This window comes from Onychostruthus taczanowskii, unplaced genomic scaffold, assembly GCF_017590055.1.
Source record: "Onychostruthus taczanowskii isolate IOZ18803 unplaced genomic scaffold, ASM1759005v1 scaffold149, whole genome shotgun sequence".
Taxonomy (NCBI): Eukaryota; Metazoa; Chordata; class Aves; order Passeriformes; family Passeridae; genus Onychostruthus; species Onychostruthus taczanowskii.
The window spans coordinates 682,884-705,305 of NW_024498674.1; the positions used below are offsets into that span (position 1 = coordinate 682,884).

General features: G+C 41.4%; 1 protein-coding gene across 4 annotated transcripts in view; it reads right to left on the minus strand.

Annotated features, from left to right (window-relative positions):
* SPIN1 (spindlin 1) overlaps nucleotides 1-22,422 on the minus strand; it is a 61,366-nt gene that overhangs the window by 17,447 nt on the left and 21,497 nt on the right. For 3 of the 4 annotated variants that reach the window (XM_041398454.1, XM_041398453.1, XM_041398455.1), the window contains exon 2: nucleotides 6,765-6,993. In XM_041398454.1, coding sequence (XP_041254388.1) covers nucleotides 6,765-6,816 — 52 coding nt within the window. In that variant the 5' untranslated portion in view covers nucleotides 6,817-6,993. Of the gene's footprint in view, nucleotides 1-6,764; nucleotides 6,994-12,168; nucleotides 12,279-22,422 lie in introns of all 4 variants that reach the window. The other variant, XM_041398456.1, reaches the window with a different exon arrangement.

A 22,422-nucleotide genomic window follows, 5' to 3' on the forward strand; every position in this document is an offset into this window, starting at 1 on the left:
GGGCCTGTGGATAGCCATATGATCTTTGCCAGGCAGTAGTTGCTCTGGCTGCATGGCTATTTTCTGGCCCCTGCTGCATTTAATTCCAGTCACAGGGGCTGCTTTCTGCACGGGACTGTAGAGCCATCTCTGTTCTTAGCCACAAGACTTCTGCAGCACCAGCACCATGGCTTGGTGGCTCACGGCTGGAACAGAGCCTGGCTCAGCTCCATCCAAACGGAGCCGGCGTGGCCTGCCGGCCGTGGTTGGAACTCAGCGGCGGCAGAATCTCAGCCAAGCCGTCTGGGCTGGCCGGGCTGTGTGGCAGAGCGAAGCCCGACCCAGCCTGGCCAGCGCTGCAGCAGAACAGCGCCCTGCCTGGCCCCGCCAGGCCACACGGCTGCACGGGCAAAGCAGAGCCTCACCTGGCTAGCAACCAGTTACCTGCTGAAAGGCTAGAAGCAAGAGAGCTTTTCCCAGGATTTGTTAATTTTTAAATGTGTTTTCCACAGAGGCATTTTCAGCTCTTTTAAGTGGTTTAAGTGGTCAATATTCAAACTCGCCAACTAACTGGTTTTGTCAGGTCCAAAGGAAGCTGCCACGGTACTTACAGGGAATCACTTCCGTAGCTCATGGATTTTTTTTCTGAACAAAAACCTAAACTATGTTAAACCATGACAGCTACACAATTGTAGAAACTGCAACAAGAGTTTCTCTGTCCTCTACAGCAGCTCTGGACATGGGGAGAGCATAATAGCACAGAATCCTTAAGTTTAACATATTCTAATAAGAAGGTCAAAATCAGAACTATCTGCCTCCTGAATTTGTCTTGGTCCACAAGAATGGAGCAGCTGGATGACATGACCCAGCCATGGGCACTTACAGCCCAGAGAGCCAAACATGCCCTGGGCTGCATCCAAAGCAGCGTGGGCAGCAGGGCCAGGGAGGGGATTCTGCCCCTCTGCTCTGCTGAGAGCCCACCTGGAACCCTGTATCCAGGGGTCCTAGCACTGAACAGACCTGCTGGAATCAGGTCACAGGAAGGCCGCGAAGATGACTGGAGGGCTGGAGCACCTCCTGTATGAAGAAAGGTGAGAGGTGGGATTGTTTGGTCTCGAGAAGAGAAGGCTCTGAAGAGACCTTGTTGCAGCTTTCCAGTACATGAAGGGGGCCTACAAGAAATATAAGACAAACTTTTTAGCAGGATCTCTTGCAACAGAACACAGGGCAATTGTAGCCATGATATTATGAAAAATCCTTTGCTGGGATTTTTCCCCTCCTGAGAAGCTGAGGAGCCTCAGGAGAGAAATGTAAACAATTACTATCTGCTGCTGTGGAATGCAAGTGTGCTATACAGTATATGTCTCGATTTAGATCTTTGGGATTTCATGAAATCTGTTTTTGAGTAGACAAAGGACCAGGGTGTTAAACCTCCAGTAATGTGTTCAGGGTCCCAACTTCTCTTCCATGCTTTGAAGAAAAGGGAGGCTGCGGGGATCGTGGCTCGGTGGCGCGGTCGCACCCCATTTCCACCAGGTACGGCACGAGAGAAACCTCTCGAAGACAAACCGCGACTTCCCAGCCGCCCCGCATCGCCCACGGCTGAGCAAGTTTTCCTCCGCTCCGTTGGAGCACGAGCAGACGGATCTGCCTCCCCACCCCGGCTCTTTCTCCTGGGGGGGGATGGGGAGCCGGCCCCGCCCGCTTCGCCGCAGCATTCTCCGCTCCCCCCACTCCGGGAGGGCGCGGACCCGATCCCACCTCAGCCAGCCCCGAGGGAGGCACCGGACCCCGCGGTCCCGCCGCCGCCCGGGCCGGCCCCGCCGTTTCCAGCAGGGTTTGCCGGCGTCCCGAGCGCGGCAGCACCGCCTCCCATAGATCCGCCCGTGTTGGCAGGCAACTCGATTGACTGCAGCGGCGATGAACACGAGCCTGTCCCAGAGAGGGGCCATGTCCCCGCGGCCATGTCCCCGCAGCTGTCTGCCCGAGGATGTTCTGGGGGTGGACTCTGCGGTCGCGCCGCCGCCCGTGCCTGTCCCGCTGCCGCCCGCGCCTGTCCCGCTGCCTCCAGCCGACGCAACGGCAGTGCAAGAGCATGCTGAGAACGGTGCTGAGCCCGCGGGACCGTCTCAAGAGCCGGCACCCGTGCCGCCCGCACCGCCCACCCCAGCTGTCCTGACGGCTTCTGGAGCTCCATCCCTCGCTTCAGACCCTGCGAACAGCCTGTCCTTCCATGGAGGGGGCATGGCTCGCCAGCTGACTGCGGCTGCAGTTCGGCTGCCTGCATCCAAACTCATTGTGGGTCATGGGTCATTTCGCGTGTGGTCGGGGGCTTCTCCCTGGGGGTTGGAGTGCCTGCCGTCCCCCATGCGCCCCAGTGGCGTAGGGGAAAAAGTTCCTGTGGCTTCTGCCTCTGGTCCCCAGCCCAGAGGGGATGGGGGTGGTGCCGAGGGGCAGAAAGCAGGAGCAGTGGCATTTGCCTTGCAGGACTCAACAGGGTAATGATTTTAAAATGAAGATTAGATGTAAGACGTTTTTTTACACCGAGTGTGGTGAAATACTAGCATAGGTTGCCCAGAGGTGGTGGTTGCCCCATCCCTGGATGTGTCCAAGTTTTCAGTACAACTTCAGTAGCCTTGTGTTCATCCATTGGTTCAGAGAGCATAGTGAAGCACTTCAATAAGTACTAGAAAATGAATTGTGACTTTAAAAGGATTATGAATAAATTTTCTGTCTCTGAAGCATGATTTCAAATTTGGGGCATAGTAATGATTGGGGATATTCTATTACAAAAAAATATCTGATCTAGTTGAAGATGTCCCCACTAATTGCAGGCATTGGACAAGATGACCTTTAAAAGGTTCCTTTCATATAAAACTATTTTTTTTTTACTAAGAGCACAGAAACATATTTTTTTGCAATAGAATGTGACCATGAACTCCAGCTTCCAGACAAGAGCAACAGAATTAAGAATTCAACTGTCATATGGAGTTTTGTCATACCTGTGTTTTCTGAGGCTCATTAATTCAACCCCTTACATTAAACCCTTAAAATTCAATAGCAAAACTAGAAATCATGTTTCTGAACTTTACTCCAGACAAAGATAAAGAAATAGGGTATAACAAGACTAAAAAATATAATTGTTCAGGATGTTGGCTTCAAGGGAAATATATATGTCATTTCAGCTGGGGCTATAGAAGAATAGGAAGAAGGATGGGAGAAAGCTACTATGAAAGCTACCTAGAAAGCTATGTTTTGCTATTGTGACATGAGTTGGTACCCTCCATGCAATCCCTGAAAATCAGAAAGGCTCTCCAGAAAACAGCAACCATATTTTACTTCTCTGAATATCTCCTATGTTTACAACAGTCAGCAAAACCTAGATGTTTTAAAGTCGTATTCCAGAATCATCTGTGTGAACAGCAGTAATTCCATTCTGTATCTGGAGACTATTTCAGAATTGCTTTCAGGGACCTAAGAAACACTTCAGTGTGCTGATTCACACCTAGTATTGCTCAACTTCAACTTAAAAGAGTTTGAGGAAGGGAGGTCTTTTAATTGAAGAAGGTCAGAAGTACAGGCATAAACCAAATTCTAACTCTGCACAAAAGATTCCACTGCAATTCTAGGCAATTCACATCCATCATCTCTTTTCTTAGTTAATAAAGACAATACTGAAACAATTTACACTTTATGAGTGAAAACTCTACAAATGCTCATATAAGACTCAATTGTTATATGCTCATATATGTGTTAAAAGTTTTCTTTACTAAGGGAGTACTTTTATATTTCCAAACCATCCAGTAAATGCTATACAATTGTTCTTAACCATCATGCAGCTTGGTAGGATTCTGTGTCTCTGGGAGAACACTGCTAAGAAAGACTCCAGAGGACCGTGCCTTATACAGTATTATACAGGAAATCATTAGATTTAGAAGGATCAATTGTGTTTACACAGAGTAATCACATCTTACTTTACAATCAAACATACTGTACATTAATTTTTTTTTAAAGGCTGTATTTCCCCTATATTTAGGACAGCAATATAGTAATTAGAGAGAGAGAGGCAGGCGCACTGCCAAGAGCACCTGTTTGATTGACAGAAACTATATCATGGAAAGCAACTCTATGCTTTGATAAAATCTAGGAGTCTGTAGCCATGTTCTCTACTGTTGTGTAAAAATTAAACATCTACCCTGCCTTCTTTTCTCCACTTTCAATCCTACCCTTTGCTTCTCAAAAAGGAACTACATACAAAGTATGTTTCCCAGAGAGAGAGATTTCAAAAGTCTAGATATTATAAATTACGTACACCTCTTCCTTTACACCTACTTTACAACATATAAAAGCATTTCCTTCCTAAGCAGACAGACAGGACGGCTGAAAACTGGCTTTGTCAAAGATGCCACCAACCTGTAGTGTCACTGATGGATAAGTCTCTACAACAGGATGAAATCAAAGTCAGTCAAAAAATGTTTTGTTAATGCATCAAATTTTTCCCTATATGAATACCTGACACTACCACTGGTTCATCTCTACCTCCAGACTGTTTTTTGCTACCTGAACACGATCCAGAAGTCTCCTAGAATCCAACAATTTTATTATTTTACATTATTAACACATCAAATATAAAATACATAGGCTATTTCCATTCTTTCACTGTATCTTTTTATTTTATTAATTTTTCCTCCTGATAAAGACTATATTACTGCTTTATTATTCAATCCCAGATGACAGCAATTTTGTAGGCAAGACTTAAAATCCTAATTTCTACTCAAGATGTAGCTATTCTGGTACCCTATGTGCTGTTTATGAAGTTTCTTGGCAAGGGACAACCACCATCAAAAATGGAAGGCAGTTAATAAAATATTTGTATCCATAATGCTGTAAAGCTCAACAAATCTGATTTAAAAGTTACTTCTTTAAGTAAAACTTTTTTCTTTTTTTACAGCTGTTCTAGTTAATCTCATAGATTCTCTTACGTTCAGCCCTATGATGAGGGAGGGCACTTTTCACTAGATCAAGTTGCTTAATATCCTTTGAATGTAACCTTAAACATTTCCAATGAGGAGTCACTCACATTTGGGTAACCTGTTCCTGTGTTTCACCATACATACTCATTTGTGAAAAAAATCTTCTGTATACTCAAACCTAACTGTACTCTCTGTTTAAAACAATTACCCCATGTCCTGTCACTGAAGGCTTTGGCAAATAGCCTTTCTCTGTGTCCTCCAAAGTCCCACTTAGAAAGACTGCACTCCCTGGAGCCTTCTCTTTTCCTGGCTGAATAACCACAACTCTCAGCCTTTTCTCATGAGAGAAGCTCCAGCCCTTCAGTCACTCATGGCGATCCTCTGGACCTACTCTCTTTCAGTTTGAAGCCATTTCCTCTTGTCCTGTCATTACAAGAGCTTGTAAATAGCTCCTCTTCAGCTTTCTTTTAAGTCCCCTTCTGGTACTGGGGGGCCACAATTAGGTTACCTTGGAGCCTTCTCTCTCCAGGCTGAACAACCACAGCTCCTGAAACCTGTCCTTGTGGGAGAGGTGTTCCAGGCCTCGTATTATCTTCATGGCCCTCCTCTGGACTCACTCCAACTGATCCACATCATTCTTACATTAGCAGCCCCAGATCTGGATGCAGTACTCCAGACGGTGTTTCATTGGAGTGGACTACAGAGGCAGTAACACCTGCCTCAACCTGCTGGTCATGCTGCTTTTGATGCAGACCAGGATGTGAGAGGCCACTGGGGCCGTGAGTGTGACTGTGCGACCCTGATGGGTCATGTTAAGCTTCATATTTGCCAACACCCCCAGGTCCTTTTTGTCAAGGCTGCCCTCAGTCCATTCTCTTTCCAGGATGCATTTGTGCTTAGAATTGCCCCAATGCAGATGCAGCGCCTGGCACTTGGCTTTGCTGAATGTCACAAGGCATGCAGGGCCCACCTCTCAAACCTGTCCAGGTTCTTCCAGATAGCATTCCTTCTCTCCAGCATGCTGATTGCAACACACAGCTTGATGTCATCAGCAAACCTGCTGAGTGCACCCAATCCCACCATCCCTACCACTGAATATGATGTTAAACAATGCTGCTCCCAATACTGACACCTGAGGAGCTCCACTCATCACTGTCTCCGTTTGGTCACTGAACCAAGTGTTTAAGACTTTGCACTGGATCTCTCCTTTAAAACCTGTAGCTCTTACTTGAAAGGTAACTGCATTACTTTTGGAATCAGTACATGTTTCAAATAAGTGACAGCAAATTTTAGCACAGTCTCAGGTAAAATACAAGTTTGAAAGTCTCCAAAGGGTTACTGAGAAATCCTCCAGTACCAGTTCCAGTTTTCAATGAATCAAACATGTATTTGGAAGCACCCAAATAGTCTATTGCTTAAGTACTTTAAAAGTTAAATGAGCCTTCCCAATTACACTTGTCAGTTGATTTCTTAAGAGCTTCATCAAAGCCACAATTCACAATGGTTGGTGATAAAAAATATGTTGCTTTCCCCACACAGGTCAGTGATAAATAACTTTTGACACAACACGAAATAGGAAGGTCAGATCTGTACTGCTAAATTTACATTTAAATTTACTACTTAAGTTTTCAGTTTGTCTTTTCAAGCCGTGATATTTCAGAATAAAAGCAAATTTTCTTTTAAAACAGGAAGGATAACATCTAAAATAATTAACATCTGCAGAAAGTCATTCATGTATTTAAAAACTCATTAAAATAAGAACGCTTTTCATCCATTACAATCAAAGAAAACCACCCAGAAAGAACACCTCACCTGCATCAGCTCTGGACCGCTGACCTGGTGATTTTCCAAATGGGGTCTTCATTCATCTGTGTTTAAGTGAGCAGCAAAGCTGCTGGACTAGGGTGAAAATCCAGTTCTTTCCAACTTCCAGGATATCTTCTTTTTAGACTTAGGATGAGACAACCATTTATTAATCCACCATTCAATCAACAACTTGTCCTTCTTCCAATGTAGAAGATGCTCTTTCAATTACAGTACTCTGAAAAACAAAACAGGTGAAGTTCATAAGCAGCTTGATTTTGAAACAAAAATATTCCATGTTAACCAAGTCTCACTTTAATGCTTGTTTTCATAGGCATTCACATTCTGTTATTCTGAAAACATTCAGAACACAGGACATAAACAGCTAAACAAATACAAGGGCTGCTACTTTTATCTCCTAATCACAGTAAATTTCCAGGTCACTATGTCAATTACAAAAAGAAAGGAAAGCTTCTTATAAACTACTGAGCTTAACACAGGGAAGTATGACTACTAACTTAAGAGAAACTGTACTACCTTTACTGGGTTAAAGCACCAATCAAACAATCCAACCAATCGATTTGGTTAGAAATAACATGCTCCCACTCACATAGCAGAATAACTTTGCTTCACAGAAGTTTAAAAAAGACTGTAGAAAAAAATGCAACACAAAAGCTTTTAAAAACACTGATTTCTCTGCAATGACTGCTAATACCAGCAATTTGTTGCGTAGGTCAATAGTTCATAGATCTGATGATTCATAGATCTCTTTAAGTTTCTGGCAATTCTTTCCACCTAAGATCATCAAACTCCTAAAGCATTTAGTCATCACATTCCTCTAAGATAAGGGAGGTAACTGAGGACAACTTTTTAATACCCTTTTCAGGATTTAGTAAAAGAAAATTTTGACCATGTGAAAAAAATCAAAGCATTACAGGTTAATTTATTTCAGAGTAACATTTCTGGGCCAGAAACATTTATGTATAAGAATTCACTACTTCAGTGTTGCTCACAAAAGAGGCACGTGAGATCAGATCACTTCCTTAAGAAGTGTCACTGCTAATCTGAGAGACAGGGCCTGTCTAATCTGTGAGTCAGCACTGTCTTCCCTCTTTTACTTCAGTTTTGGAAACTGTTGTCAATTTTCATACAGGGGTTAAAAGCAGAAGAATGCCCCTAACTAACGATCCAGACAAGGGAAAAAATGTAACTTAAGCTAATGCCTTACTGAATACGGGAACATAAAGGTGACACACCTTGAGGTATGGCAAAATGTTACACAGAAAAATACATTTACATCTAACACTTGACAATTCTTTAATGACTTGTACCCATTAACTTCTTGGAACAAAGAGCAATACATCTAGGAAAATTTGGTAGGGAGTAATCTGCAGTTTTTAGAAAGAACTAACTTAAGCAATTTACAGTTAGGAATTTGTAAGAACTTGTGAAATTAAAAAAATTATTTACAGAAACATACAAGTTTTCCACATTTCATCTCATCTTGAAATCTATCAGTGTATACCCAACTATGCTAAATGATACCATGGCAACAGTATTCAACAATATTCCAAAGGAAGCAATTAGTTTGCTTAACTACTTTACTAGAAATACAGCAGAAGGATTATTTTTTTTCTATTGAACTCAGATGTGTTCTCCTATGGACCAAAATACATTAATATAGAAACATCACAGATTATGAAAAACCAACTCTAAATTCGTACCACTTCTGTGATATACAACCCTACGCCGTCTCACAGGTGCTGCATAAAAATACAGGAGATAACTATTCTCCTCCAGAAAAAGCTTTAGTTGAGAAGTAACTGTAGTCTTGTATTATATCTTCTGATCTAAAAACACCCACGAAATTAAAAGAACAATCCTTCCAAAACATAAACGAAATCACCATCACCACTTTCACAAATCCACAAAATGTGAAAATTCTTTAGATTTAGAAAATAATATACCCTTTTACAGTAAGCTGTTGAACTGTTATTCAAGGGAGGTATTTTGTAACACCTGTATTATACACTTCCCCCTCACAAGATTTCCAATTCGTAGTAAAAATATAAAGCACTAGATATTTTGATTGCACTGCTTATGCACTTAGGTATAGAAAAATAACTAAACCACCTCAAAAGATACGGTTTTCTACCACTTAAGTTTTTAATAGAATAACCCCAATCATTACTATGCCCTAAATTTGAAATCATGCTTCAGAGACAGAAAATTTATTCATAGTCCTTTTAAAGTCACAATTAATTTGCTAGCACTTAATGTAAGTGCTTCACTATGCTCTCTGAACCAATGGATGAACACAAGGCTACTGAAGTTAAAATGAGATCCAGCTGTTTAAACTGATTTTCTAGAAACTAAGCCAGTAACTGTTACCAATTCAAAGCCTTACTGAAGACAAAACTCATGCTTTCCTAACACTAGTATTCCAAATTCAATACATTTCGCATAGCAACAGTTCTGAAGTTACTAACAATGAGGCATAATACCTCACTCATTTTCTGAAAACAAATTGATGTACTTTAACAACACTTTGAATTTTAAGAATGCATAAGTTAAGGCTTACTTATTTGATTACAAATACACCAAACCCTATACAACTTCGGGTTCTTAAAAGTGATAAATGACAAAATATCAGACTTAATGCCAACATGAAAATATCTTGATCTCCTAATACAGAAAATCATAAAGAGAAGATAATTAACTCATAAAATGAAAAATCTTTTCCCGCAAGTCCCAAGAAATGTCAAGCTTCACATAAAGGTAGGAAACACAAAACCAAAACACACTTCTGATGCATTCAGTTGCAATAATCTGTTCTGTGTAGAAAGAGCAGATATTCCTTGTTTAGCAACGTGTAAGATGACCTACGAAACCATCAACTTTTTAAAGTCATTCTGTTGATAGTGGCAGATACACTGAAGTAAATCTAACATTAACTAGGGGTTTTTTGGATACAAAGTGACACATCCGAAGGGACTTTACAGACTAGACTTTACAGACTGTAAAATTCTAGTCTGTAAAGTGAAATGTTACTTTACAGTAACATTTCAAAGAGAATCAGACACTCATTTGCCCAACATCCAACAGCATAGGTCATGATCAGTGCAGCTGCAGGTTTCACTTAAATGACAGACATTGTTTTGACTTGTGAGCTGCTACTCACCAGCCCAGGTGTGTTGCTCATCTCATCTGTTTTTACAAGCCTTTCTACACAAAAGCAAACTTTAAGTGTGGAAATTAGATGATTACTTTGTCAGATAGTAGTCTAATTATTGCAGTGTTTCAGAGGCTATCAAGTGTCAGATTAAAAACACTAGCATCAAAAATTGTCAATCATACCAGTTCTATTTGAGAATAGTGGAGTCATACTATCAAAACAGGCAGAAAGACATGACAAAAAGACAGAAAAAATGAAAGTCATAAAAAAAGGTTTTTTGCAGCATAAAGGGAAATTATGGAAAAATCAACATGCACAGACTTCAGTTCTTACTGTGAAATATCTTTTCCCCTTTCTATAAACTTAATTGTTTACAAACATTAAAATGTTTATATGAGATTTTAACTCCATGAAAATAGGTGTAAACCACCTAAAATAATTCTCTAGCTTAAATTTTACGTAACGTTCATGTATATATTTCCACAAAATTGCATGCATTTCACTGCAACACATGGCACAATGCTGTTTACAGCATTTTTGGAAAAGCTTCATGGCTCTGCTATCCACTGAAGAGGGATGTTAGCAGACAAAACCAGTGATAGTTAATGCCGACACCAAGCTCACAATTTTAAGTGCCTCACTCCTAACCAGCATATTTAAATTTTACCATTATGAACACAGAAGGAAATATTTGCTAAGGAAACGCTTTAGGGGTAGAAAAGTTTAGAAGGAGAGGAAGGGTAACAGCATGCATTGCTTACATTTAGACGATACATTTTCTGCCAAAAGTGGCAGGCTTGCACCTTTCTCAGGTCTGTTCCAGCTGTCAGAGCCACCAGTGATGAGGCCTTCTGGCACCACCTGGTGGGCTTCAATATTTTTACTTCGCTATCTAAAACACTTCTGTATACAACTCGCTGAGAACTTCCACTGCTAGCTGCTCAGGGGAGGATGAGCACTTCACAAAAACGTTCAGGAAAAGGAGTAATTCTAAACTGAAATGCATCAACTAAATTGCTTGGTAAGCAATTGTGACTTCCATAAATTAGCTCAGAGCTACTGCTATGTGTTTCAGATTAAGTAGTAGTATAGTTTCTTCCAGCACTAACAAGTTAGATGAAGAATGTTAGTCTGTTATTCAGACTCCCTAATCCTTATTATATGAGCAGAAAGCATCATTCTGTGCAAGTCTTCTGCATCTGCCTTCCCAAAGGCAATCTTATTGTTAAGACATCTCCTAAATAATGGTTGCAATAAAAATATGCTGGGTTTAGTTTGTTACTGTTGGGTTTCTTTTTTCATTACCTAATACAAAAAAATCCCAAACACTTTCCTGTGGTACAAGAATTCAGCAACTCAAGTTACAAATTTCTGAAATATCCTACCAGTTGAATCAGTATATTAGTTAATAGGAACTTCTTTTATTCTACACTAGGAATTTGTGTAGGTAGTAAGATCTGAGGTCTGAGAAGAAAGTACAGTTACAGTACATGAAATCTGAAGATAAAAGTGATTTGTAGCTGACAACTACGGAAATAGTACTTTTCAAACATGTTTATGAACTGAAAGACCCCAAATCAAGTAAAAGCTACCTCTCCACTATTATGGCCTCTGCAGTTTTACCTCTACCCAGAGAGGTGCTGTCTACAGTTGTACAGAAACAAGCAGCACTGGTGTGCAACTGTGTGTGCATATACACAAACACACCCATACCACTGCACTGGTACTGGCTGTATGGGGCTTTGACCTGGTCTAGGGAAAGAAGTGCCTGCCAATGGCAGGGCAGTTAGACTAGGTGTTCTTTAAATGCCCCTTCAACACAAACCACTCTCATGACAGATATAAACTCACAAAATTCAAAGTTAACTCCACATTGCAATGTCATAGTGATGAAACTGCAGATCATTCAGCAGGAGAGTAGAAAATTCTGAAATTTGTGCACACTATCTTCTGTTGACACGGTGTCTTTAAAATTCAAGAGACAGCACACTGCAATTTCTAATTACTTACTAAAAAATTTTAGCATAAACAAACAGGCAAGTTATTTACCATAATGAAAAACAATATAAAAAGGTTTGCTAGTAGTAAGTTCTTGTGGTTGTAGGAAGGGGGGAACCTCAGAACTGCATGGGCGTGGCTTATATTGCTATTCTATAGAATCTACATGAGCACTGCAGGGCACAGCCATGGGAGAAAGAAAAGGTGAGTACCCCACAGAAATGACAAAACTTTGTTTACCTCTTCCTCAAAGAAGTTGCTGGAATCAGCTGAGTGGACCCTGCCCTCTCTTGCCACTCCTCATCCATTCCTGTCCCTCAGGAGAGTGCAGCTCTGGGTGGCAAACACAGCTGAGCCCAGCAGAGCAGTTAAAAACCCTGGTGCTGCTGGGAACCGAGCCCTAGCAGAGTGAAAAGGGCAAAAGCAGAAGCACTGGGGTGGGAATGAGCCATGGGGAACAAAGCAGTGCCATAGCACAATGTGAATGATCTTGCTTTCAGGTGTCTGTCATTATTTTCCATTGTCTCAGGCCTGCAAGACAGGGAGAGCCAACTGCCGGGAGTACCTGCCATCTTGTCTTTGTCCCAGCTGCCACAGAGAACTACATGGGAGTGGTGAACACTTTTGTAGTTTTTGTCTATAATGCACCCTCTTTTCTTGTATACTTTGTTGCTAATATTGCTGCTATTACTGTGCATTTCTTATTCCATTGCTGTTCCCTTCCACTCAATTGTGATCTCAACTCATAGTCTCTGCCTTTGTCAGGAAGAAGGGGAGAGGCTTATTTCGAGTTTAATTTGTAGCTGGGGTCAAATCACTACATTCATTGGTGCCCACTGTGAACCACAAAAGGGTAGAGATAACTTTGATCTAATAATCTGTGTATTAGGTACAGAACTCCCTAGTTACAGCTGCTCCATTTGTTCATGGAGGTGTGATATTTAACCCTGAATATATTCCTATACATGCTCCCCATGATGCTATTTTTACAGAGTAGGGAGAAGGATCAGGATTGCTTTGTTGCTGTACTGTGTGGTATCTGTTTATGACATGATTATATCAATGGCAATAAAGGTCATCTGCAATGTGTGTTCAGTGCTGCTCACCTGGCCTTGGCTGCTACATCTGAGGATTCATTAATAATAGTTCCCAGCCTGTAGAGGTGCCAGAGGACAATGATTTTTCTCAGCCTTTCACCTCTTTTTCCTCCTTTGGGCCTGCTACAACAGTTTTTGAGAATCTTGAATTCCATTTGGATGTTAAAGAAAGCATATTCTAGTTGCAATGCGTGACAAATTTCTTCAGTGTAGTCTAGAATAAGTGAAATTTAGAATAAGTTTAGTCTACATAATGTTTTGAGTTAGCATAGACACATCTAGGGAAAGTTGTTCAGTGAACTGCCCCGGAGCTCAATATCCCAGAGTAGCATGGGATGGCGGAAAAAATAAACCAGCTTTTAAAGGAGTACACTGCTCCAGTGCCTTGGAAGCTCACCCCTGAAAAATATAGGACCTTGATAAAGTGGCAGAATATTTGAAAGAGAAATGCTGTGACAGCTTCGGAGAGGCACAAAGTTATGCAACTTGCTTGTCAGACACTGCTTGTGTATCTGACAGCATGCTCTGGGAAGGGAGAGGGGAAGCAGAGCAACAGGCAGCAAGGCAACTCAAACTGCAGATGAACCAGAGGAACAACCCATGCCAGCAGCAGCTGCCCCTGTTCAGAACAAAAAATTCAAGAATAAATTAATCTGCATGGTGAGGGATGAGGACCCTCAAAACCAGAGGAAGAGACAAGGCTGGACATAATCACCTGATCCCTACCCATGAGTGAGCTCAGAGATACACAAAAGGATTACAGCCTCCAGCCTGGTAAGCCCTACTGACCCGGTTGCTTGATGTCGGAATATCGTGGCAAATGGTGCAACACTAGATGGCAATGAAGCCACGCAATTAGGATTCCTGTCCTGGACTGCAGACATTGACCAGGGGATTCAGGAAAGACCAGAAACTCTCAGTCTGTGGAAGTAACTCATGTCGAGTCTGACTGAGAGTTATCTTTGCACAGATGATCTTTTAGTGCACGAACAAAAGTGGAACACCATGGAGCCAAGGTATCCAGTACCTGAGAGAATTAGTTGTAATGGAGGTAATCTGTAAAGATTCAAATAATGAGTAGTCCCCTATAAATACAGATGACATCCAAACAGCCAATGTACACAAAACACATGGTGAAGATCCTACAGAGTGTGCCAGTGTCACATGCCAACTCACTGGCAGAGAAGTCATGGAGGGAAGGAGAAAAAAAAGTGAACAATTTGGCTGCCAAACTTCAGCTATATAAAGAAACTATCTCCATCCTAATACAGGACTGCATCTCATGTGTGAAATTATTGTCCAAGGACTTAAAACAATTGAATGGGGAAATTAAAGAGGACCAATAACAATTTTAAAAAGACTATCAGAAATTTAAGAAGGAAATGTCACATGCCCTGCCAGTACAGATCAGAGCTCCTGCTATTGGGCAGCAGGTGCTCCCCAGCTAGAGAGAGAGGGTACATACCACAAAGTAATCTGTGGTTCTAGATGCATGACCACCAAGATTATGTGAGGAAGTGGGATAGAAAAACCACCTCTGCTCTAGCAGCACCTCTGTTGAGACGAAGAATAAACACCACATTAAACTCTTTGATAATAAATGCAGCTCCAGTTTTGCTCGGGCAAAACCTCAGTGACATTTAAAAGGCTGATGTTATTTCTGATCCGCCTGAAGGTCATATTTACAAAAAGTAACAAGTACCTTGACCAGACTGAGAGATGCTCTGCCTCTAAATAGGAGAGGGAAAGGAATAATCAGGTCTACTGGAATGTGGATCTGATGCTCTGGCACATTAAAACCGTAAGAATATAAGGCTTTAGCTGGCACCAACACACCACGTACCTTAATGGCATCAAGGTATCTAGGGGGAGAATCCATCTCTATTTCTAGGATGGCAGGGGGATCCCAACAGTTGACTCTACTGAAAGCAGAAGTAAGCATGACTTGTACGTTCCCTCAGGAAACTGGCTCTGAGTGCCAAGCACAGCAGAGTCCAGAGGAGTTGAGTGGAGATGTCAAAAGTAGTGTCACTGGTTCAAGAAGCCACCAGGAATGATACAGTGGTGCAGCAGGACATGGATGGTCTTGCTTTTGGGGGTTTGTCTGCCATTGTTTTCTGTCGTCTTGGGCTTGGTGACAGGGAAAGCTGGCTGTGAAGAGCACCTGCCATCTTGTCTTTGTCCGGGGAAACCACATGGCAGTGAGTGTAGGAACAGCTGCCATCTTGTCTTTACTCTCGTGGCCAGGCAGAGCTAAGTCATGGTGGTGAACACAGGCTTTTGTGTGCAAAGTGTTCTCATTTTCTATACTTTTGTTATCAGCATTGCTACTATTACTGTGTGTTCCTTACTCCACTCCTATTTGCTTTCAGTAATTAGTTATGCCAACCCATAGCGTCTGCCTTTCCCTCCTCTCTTACTAGTAGAGGAGGGAGAAGAGATGTGGCTTATTTGGAGTACAGTTTCCAGCTTTCTACCACAGTTATGAAGACAAGAGTGAAAGTTAACATAACTTAGGAATCCTAAAAAAAATTTGGTAACACTATAGTAGAATAGTAACTATGAACAGTAATTATGCTGAAGCATTATCCCAAAGGTTTAAAATTAGATGGGAAGCTTTAAAAAGGATACTATTATTTCAGAAGGCTGCTATCACAGGCAACAATTTGAGCAAGTTTCATTAAACCTATCATCTTTTAGCACATGTCCTTACCACAGCTCTCTTAAAGTTAGGAACGGTGATCAAGGTGAAAGGTGGATTTATTTTGTTTTAGTTCATTAACTTGAAACATTAGTATAGTCTTACAAGATTACATGAAGATGATAAGATGGTAACCAGTGAATACTGCATTCAAAAGTTCTTACACACATGAAAAACAAAGATGAATGGAAAGAACAGCCAGAGAGAAATCCTAAAACTGCAATTTCCATTGTTTCCTATCCAGCCTTTTTTTTTACTTTGAATTAGGAAAATGTAGCTGATAGAGAACCTAGTACAGTTTGTGATTTACTTCCATTACATTTCCTTCATGTCATATCATTAAAGCAGCCTCTCTCACTTAATCTAATTCAATATTACAGTGGGTGTAACTTGAAATAAACTCTAACAGTGTATATTTGGGCTAATTTATAAAGACAGCAGTAAGAACTTCATTAGAGCTGGGACTACAAAACAGTACTTTGAACAACTTACTTATCTTTTTTAATTTCAGAGACTTAATAACACCTTTATAGGATCAGAATATTACCTTGCAAGACTAATTTTAAGAACTCCCTCACTACACATCTAAATTGTAATAAAAGCTCCAGCAAAGAGGTCAGGAGAGCACAGGATTCTTAGTCCCCATGTAGAATGCAGCTAGTTCTGACTTAAGAAAAAAGTGTTATAGGCTGAATGATAAAAAGATGTTGTTTTCCGCAAGTGTGTAACTAACTTTTAGTGTCTACAGCTACATGTATTTTAGCACACCCTCATGCTTACATATATTTGTATGTACATGTAATTGTAATATCCCTCATTATTGTGGGAGATTCAAGGTACTAAAAATAAGAGTCTTCTTATCTGCATTAGAGCACCCATCTATCAAGAGCATGAAAAACCAAATATCTCAAGAAAATAGGACCTTTCACTGTCTACTGAAAAACACCACACAAACATCCAAAACACAGAATATTCATGTTAGACTCTACCATGCAGGAGAACTGCTTAAAATTACAGGAAGAACACATTATATCACATTTGACGGCAGGAGTGTGGATAGATAGAATGTAGGAGAATAGGGATAGTGGTGAAGGTAATCTCACCCCTAAGGAGTTACAGCTGTGCTAATTATCAAGAATTAAGAACAAGCCTGCCCTTAATAGGCCACAGCTGGATCCAATGAGGAGGGGTATTGTAAAAGAGTAGGTTGGCTGGTTGAGATGTAAGATGGGAGTTTGTTGGCTGTGCAGAGGAGGAGGAGTCAGTGTGGTGAGGTGTTGTCCATGAGAAATCACCAAGAAGGTATGAAACCTTTGCAACAAGACGGCAACAACTGGTGACCCCGCTGTGATCAAGGACCCAGGATGGGGCTGGGTTCCCCCTGAATGACAGTGTGTGCAGCAGGACACGAGCTGCGTGACAGAAGTGGCAAATGGCATGGCCACAGCAGCAGCCAGTGCCTCAGCAATAGCATGGCTCCCAAGGAGTACAGGGGGAGGTTTGCTAAGTCACTGCTACATAAGCACTGGAACAAAAGCAACATGGAGCTCTGAGAGGCGGAGTCAGAGATGCACAGACAACATGTAAGAAGAGAAGCCTTCTAAAATTGTATAGTGGCCATCTCCACAGTAACCCGACGTGATTGGGAGTGGGCTGTAGGGTGAGGTGCAGCCAGAGATGGAGCCCAGCGTAGCATTGAGAGCAGCAGGGGAAGCTGCCTGGTCCGGACCTGATAGATTTTGACACCTGAGGTACAGGTGAGCCACCGGGGACACAACGGGAAATAACATATTGAGTGCAGAACAGATTGTTTTATATACATGGAAAGAAGTTAAAAAAAGACTGTGAAATATAGTGTCAAAAAGGGGGCAAGGCAGCTGCAGATTTGGCTGCCCCATGGAAATCACTTTGTGAGACTTTAAAAGAATGGAAAACAGAGCAAGATGAGAGGTTTGCAGTGATCAACTAATACAACAAAAACTGTAGAATGAAGAAGAGAATTATTAAAACAGCAGTGGGGGCTGGGGAAAGAGTAACTCTATTATTTAGTATGGTGTATTTGTTTGCTAATGAAACATGTGCATTTCGTTTGTGAATTGCAACTATGAATCTTTGATTAAGCATAAGTTTAAAAGTTTATATTCCATAAGCATAAGTACACTCGACAGATGCTGGATCAATGTTGTTCGAAGTTCTATAGCTGTTGATGAATTATGTGGCTGTTGAGTTGTTGCTGTCTTAATATACAGCCTTTAAGTTATTCTTGTGAGTTACCTTACAAAGCTGTACAGCTGTTGATATTGTCAATATTCTAGAGATATAAATATAAAGGTTTCTGATTATATGTAATGTAAGTTTGGGTAAATATTTTAGAAGTATATGTATAAAGATTTCTGACGATATGTAATGTAAGTCTGGGTAACTAATCAAAGTCGGCACAAACGCGTTCAAAGTTAAATAGAAATTACACAAAAGATGATTGTACTGGGTTTACTATCTTATGCAAAGGGCCCTGCAAAAGATAGTAAACACAGCATTAGTTTAACTCATTCTTGTGAGTTAATCTTTGATTAGGCAATTAGGCATAGATATAAAGATTTGGATGATAAGTACTCTGTGAATTCAGAGAATGAATCAAAGTCTATACTGTGAAAAAGCAAAACTGAATTAGAATTTAGAAACATATACTTTCACTGTGATATAGAAGTCTAAATACAAGGGTTTTTGGTGATGAGCCTTAAGTTGATGTTCTAGATTTTGAAAAGCAAAACAACATCAGAACTTAGAAATGTATGTTCTTACTGTGATATGTTGCCTGAACATTCATATAACTGTTAGTCCTAAGTAATATATGTGAATATGTTATAATGTCAATTTACTTGAACATAACTTTCTAGAGATACTGCAACTTTAATTAAAAGAAAAGGGGGAATTGTGGATAGATAGAATGTAGGAGAATAGAGATGAGTGGTGAAAGTAATCTCGCCCCTAAGGAGTTACAGCTGCGCTAACTATCAAGAATTAAAAACAAGCCTGCCCTTAATAGGCCACACCTGGATCCAATTAGGAAGGGTATTGTAAAAGAGTAGGTTGGCTGGTTGAGATGTAAGATGGAGTTTGTTGGCTGTGCAGAGGAGGAGAAAAGGAGTCAGTGCTGTGAGGAGCTATCCATGAGAAATCACCAAGAAGGCACGAAACCTTTGCAACTAGATAGCAACAGGAGTGGATGTTCCTTGAAAAGCCCTGGATTTCTGGGAGAAAAATCAATTTCAGAATTCTAAGCACTATGCAAAGAAGAATACGGTATTTGTCTTAAAATATTCACATATAAATATGTAATGTAGTTTAAAATTAGTAAAATCCATAGGTGAAAAAGAGCCTGTGAAATGTGAAACTTCCTAAAATGGTTTCCTGCCCAAGATAAGAGTCAATAGACCTAACTAGTGCCACATCACTGAAACTGATTATTGAAGTTCAGCTTTAGGAGTCAAGGTCCTTCCACACAGCAAGAAGTACTGTCCTGAAAGTTTAGGTATCTAGAATCCAATGCCTACTCTTCTGAAATATGCCAAAGGGTCACTTTCTGAAGAGTGTCTAAATCCTACTGCATACAAAGAATTATTTCAGACTTTCTGGGCAACTACCAATTAAGATTATGTCATCTTGATTCTCCTCTGACTGGCTTGATATTTTATGCCATCCGTCAGGATATAGTAGAACATGAATGTGGAATTCTGGCCTCAAGAATGCTACTGCTTTCACCTGCCATTTGGGTACTCCTTAGAAAAATCATCTGGCTTGCTTCCTTCCTGGGTCCTTTTGTGTGGAAGGTAACACTTTCAACATACTTGAACACAAAATAAAATAGTAAGTATGTACAACCACAAAAGAACTACTTTTTAGCTTCAGGGTTACAAAGGCCCAGGTGATAACAGCCTAGGCTTTAGGGGTTGGTGGGGTTTTTTTGGGGTGGGGTTTTTTTTTTTTTTTGTGGGTTTTTTTTTTTTTTTTTTTGTAATGGGGAATTAAAAAAAAAAAACAACCTTACTACAAATTGCCTAAAGAATACTAGTAAACAAAACCCGAGGTTGAAGCCTGATCCATTAGAGACCTGGAATTATCCGTTCCTTGCACACAGGTAAGAATCTCAACATAACCTGTGAAAAGCTCCATTGTTAACTTGCCATTATCTGTCCATGTACTTGAAGAAATCGCTGAGTAGGAAACTTTAATATGCAGTTATTGTAAGGAAACTGTAGTCTAGAGGTTCACAGAACTGTGAGCTCAATGCACACAAATTCTTATAAAAAGATTTCTTTTTGAAGGCTCTTGTAGCTCAAACCCAGATAAAAATTAAGCTCCAAATTACCACTTCCTTTACTCCACCTGCTCCAGTGAGAAAGGGACAAAAAAGCAGAGATTATGGATTGAGACAACAACTCACTGGAAAAACAGCAATGAGCTAAGGAACACAAACAGTAGTAGCAACAACACTAATAACAACAGCATATAGAAGAGGGTGATCAAATGCAAAAAATGCTTATAGAAATCCAACTGACCCAGTGTTACCATGTCCAGTGACACACAGATTCCTGAGACAAAGGAGAATATTGCAGACATGACCACAGCCACCATCTTCTTCCCTGAGCCTGAGACAATGAAAAACAATGGCAGACAAATTGTCTTGGGAAGTCTAGGAAGGACACTGAGACACCTGAATGTATCCAGAGGAGGGCAACAAAGCTGGTGAAGAGATTGGAACACAAGCCCTATGAAGAACAGCTGAGGGAGCTGGGGGTATTTGGCCTGGAGAAAAGGAGGCTCAGGGGTGACCTTACCACTCTCTACAACTTCCTGAAAGGTGGCTGGAGCTAGCAGGGGGTTGGTCTCTTCTCCCACAAGAACAAGAGGACACAGTCTTAAGCTGCACCAGGGGAAGTTTAAGTTAGACATCAGAAAAAAAATCTTCCCTAAAAGAGTGACTGGGCACTGGAATCATCTGCCCAGGGAAGTGGTGGAGTCACCATCCCTGGACGTGTTTTAAAAAAGACTGGATGCGGCACTCTGTGCCATGGTTTAGTTGATTGAGGAGGTGTTAGGTCATAGGTTGGACTTGATGATTTCAAAAGGTCTTTTCCAGCCCAGTTCGTTCTGTGATTCTGTCTCCACCCATGCTCCTTCCCCAGGCCTAAGACAAAAACCACAATGTACAAATCCCCAGCTGGACTGCCCACACATTACTTTATTGGCTGCTTTGCTCTCCTGGAAAAACAGAACAAAATAATGGCTGTTCTGCATCATGTTCCCTTTTTCTCCAATTTAAAGCCATGCCCTCCAATAGTGATGTGGGTGCTATAAAATAACCTGGACCTGCCCACACAGCACCGGGCTCCATCTCCCTCCTGGCAACCGTGCTGAAATTAACTCTGTCCTAGCCAAAACTAGGACAAGTGTGAAATTAAGATCATAGAATAAGGATGAAGAATTACAGACCAGAAGTTTAGATGTGCCTTAACTGTTAACAACAGAGGGAGTGAGGGAGAATACAGAAGATTCTGTATTGGCATGCTCCTTCTTTTACTGGTGATATGTATATGAGCAGTTGCTTCCCATACATGTTACTACAGTGGGGATTTTCGTCCTGATACATTAACCAGATCTCGCCTCTGCCGGGCCTAGAATTAGCACCTTCCTGTTGCAAATTCTTTCCTTCTGTCACTGACCTCAAGTTTCCACTGTGATGCCTTATCTTACAGACAAGTACCTTCTGTGGCCTTGACAGTGTGAGACAGGAAACTGTGCTCTTTAAGTCCTTACACCACCCCGTGGCTCAAATATTGCCCTCCAGGGACTTTGTTCTTCAGCTCACAGGTTGGCCATAAGGGTGATGTATATGAAGCAACAGAAGGAGAAAAGACAGAAGCAGTAATATGAGCAATCATACAATGTACAACAACCATCCCAATCATTAAAAATGCAAATCCAATGGCAATCATCAACCCAAGTCTCATTAGCCACTTCCCCTACCCTCTGAGTCCCAAGGATCAAAGTACTGATAAAACCCAGGAATTGGGGCTAACTCCAAGAAAGTTGTCTTGGGGTGACTGGTAGCAACTTCTTTTAATTCTGCCTTGGGCTTCTTCAGTCAATGCCACTGCATTGTGAACAGTGATACAACATTCAGTTTTATTAAGATTTAACACTCCACATACCCCTTGTTCCCTAAATAGTAACATATCTAAAGTCCTTTTTGACACTTTTCTGGACTCGCAAGTTAAGGTCGCTGAACACATACCTCATCCAGTCACTGAGGGTATGTATCTTCAACATAAAAGGTTCTGAAACCGGTTCTCATACAAGCACATCAGTCCATTGGACCCATTTATTGGGCCCATCTATTTCTCCAGGGGACAGAGTACAGCACTGGGGGGGGAGGAAGACAGGGAGAGGGATCCAGTGGTGTCCTATGGGTCCTTCCTCACTCTGGGCTTCTTGGTGGTGGGCATCCCCAACTCATTCTTCCAGGGGTATCACCTATACAGTCCAAGTTCATACACAGAGTCACTAGGTTGGAAAAGACCTTTAAGATCATTGAGTCCAACGCACGCCCTAACACCTCAACTAGACCATGGCACAGAGTGCCACATCCAGTCTTTTTTTAAACACGTCCAGGCATGGTGACTCCACCACCTGCCC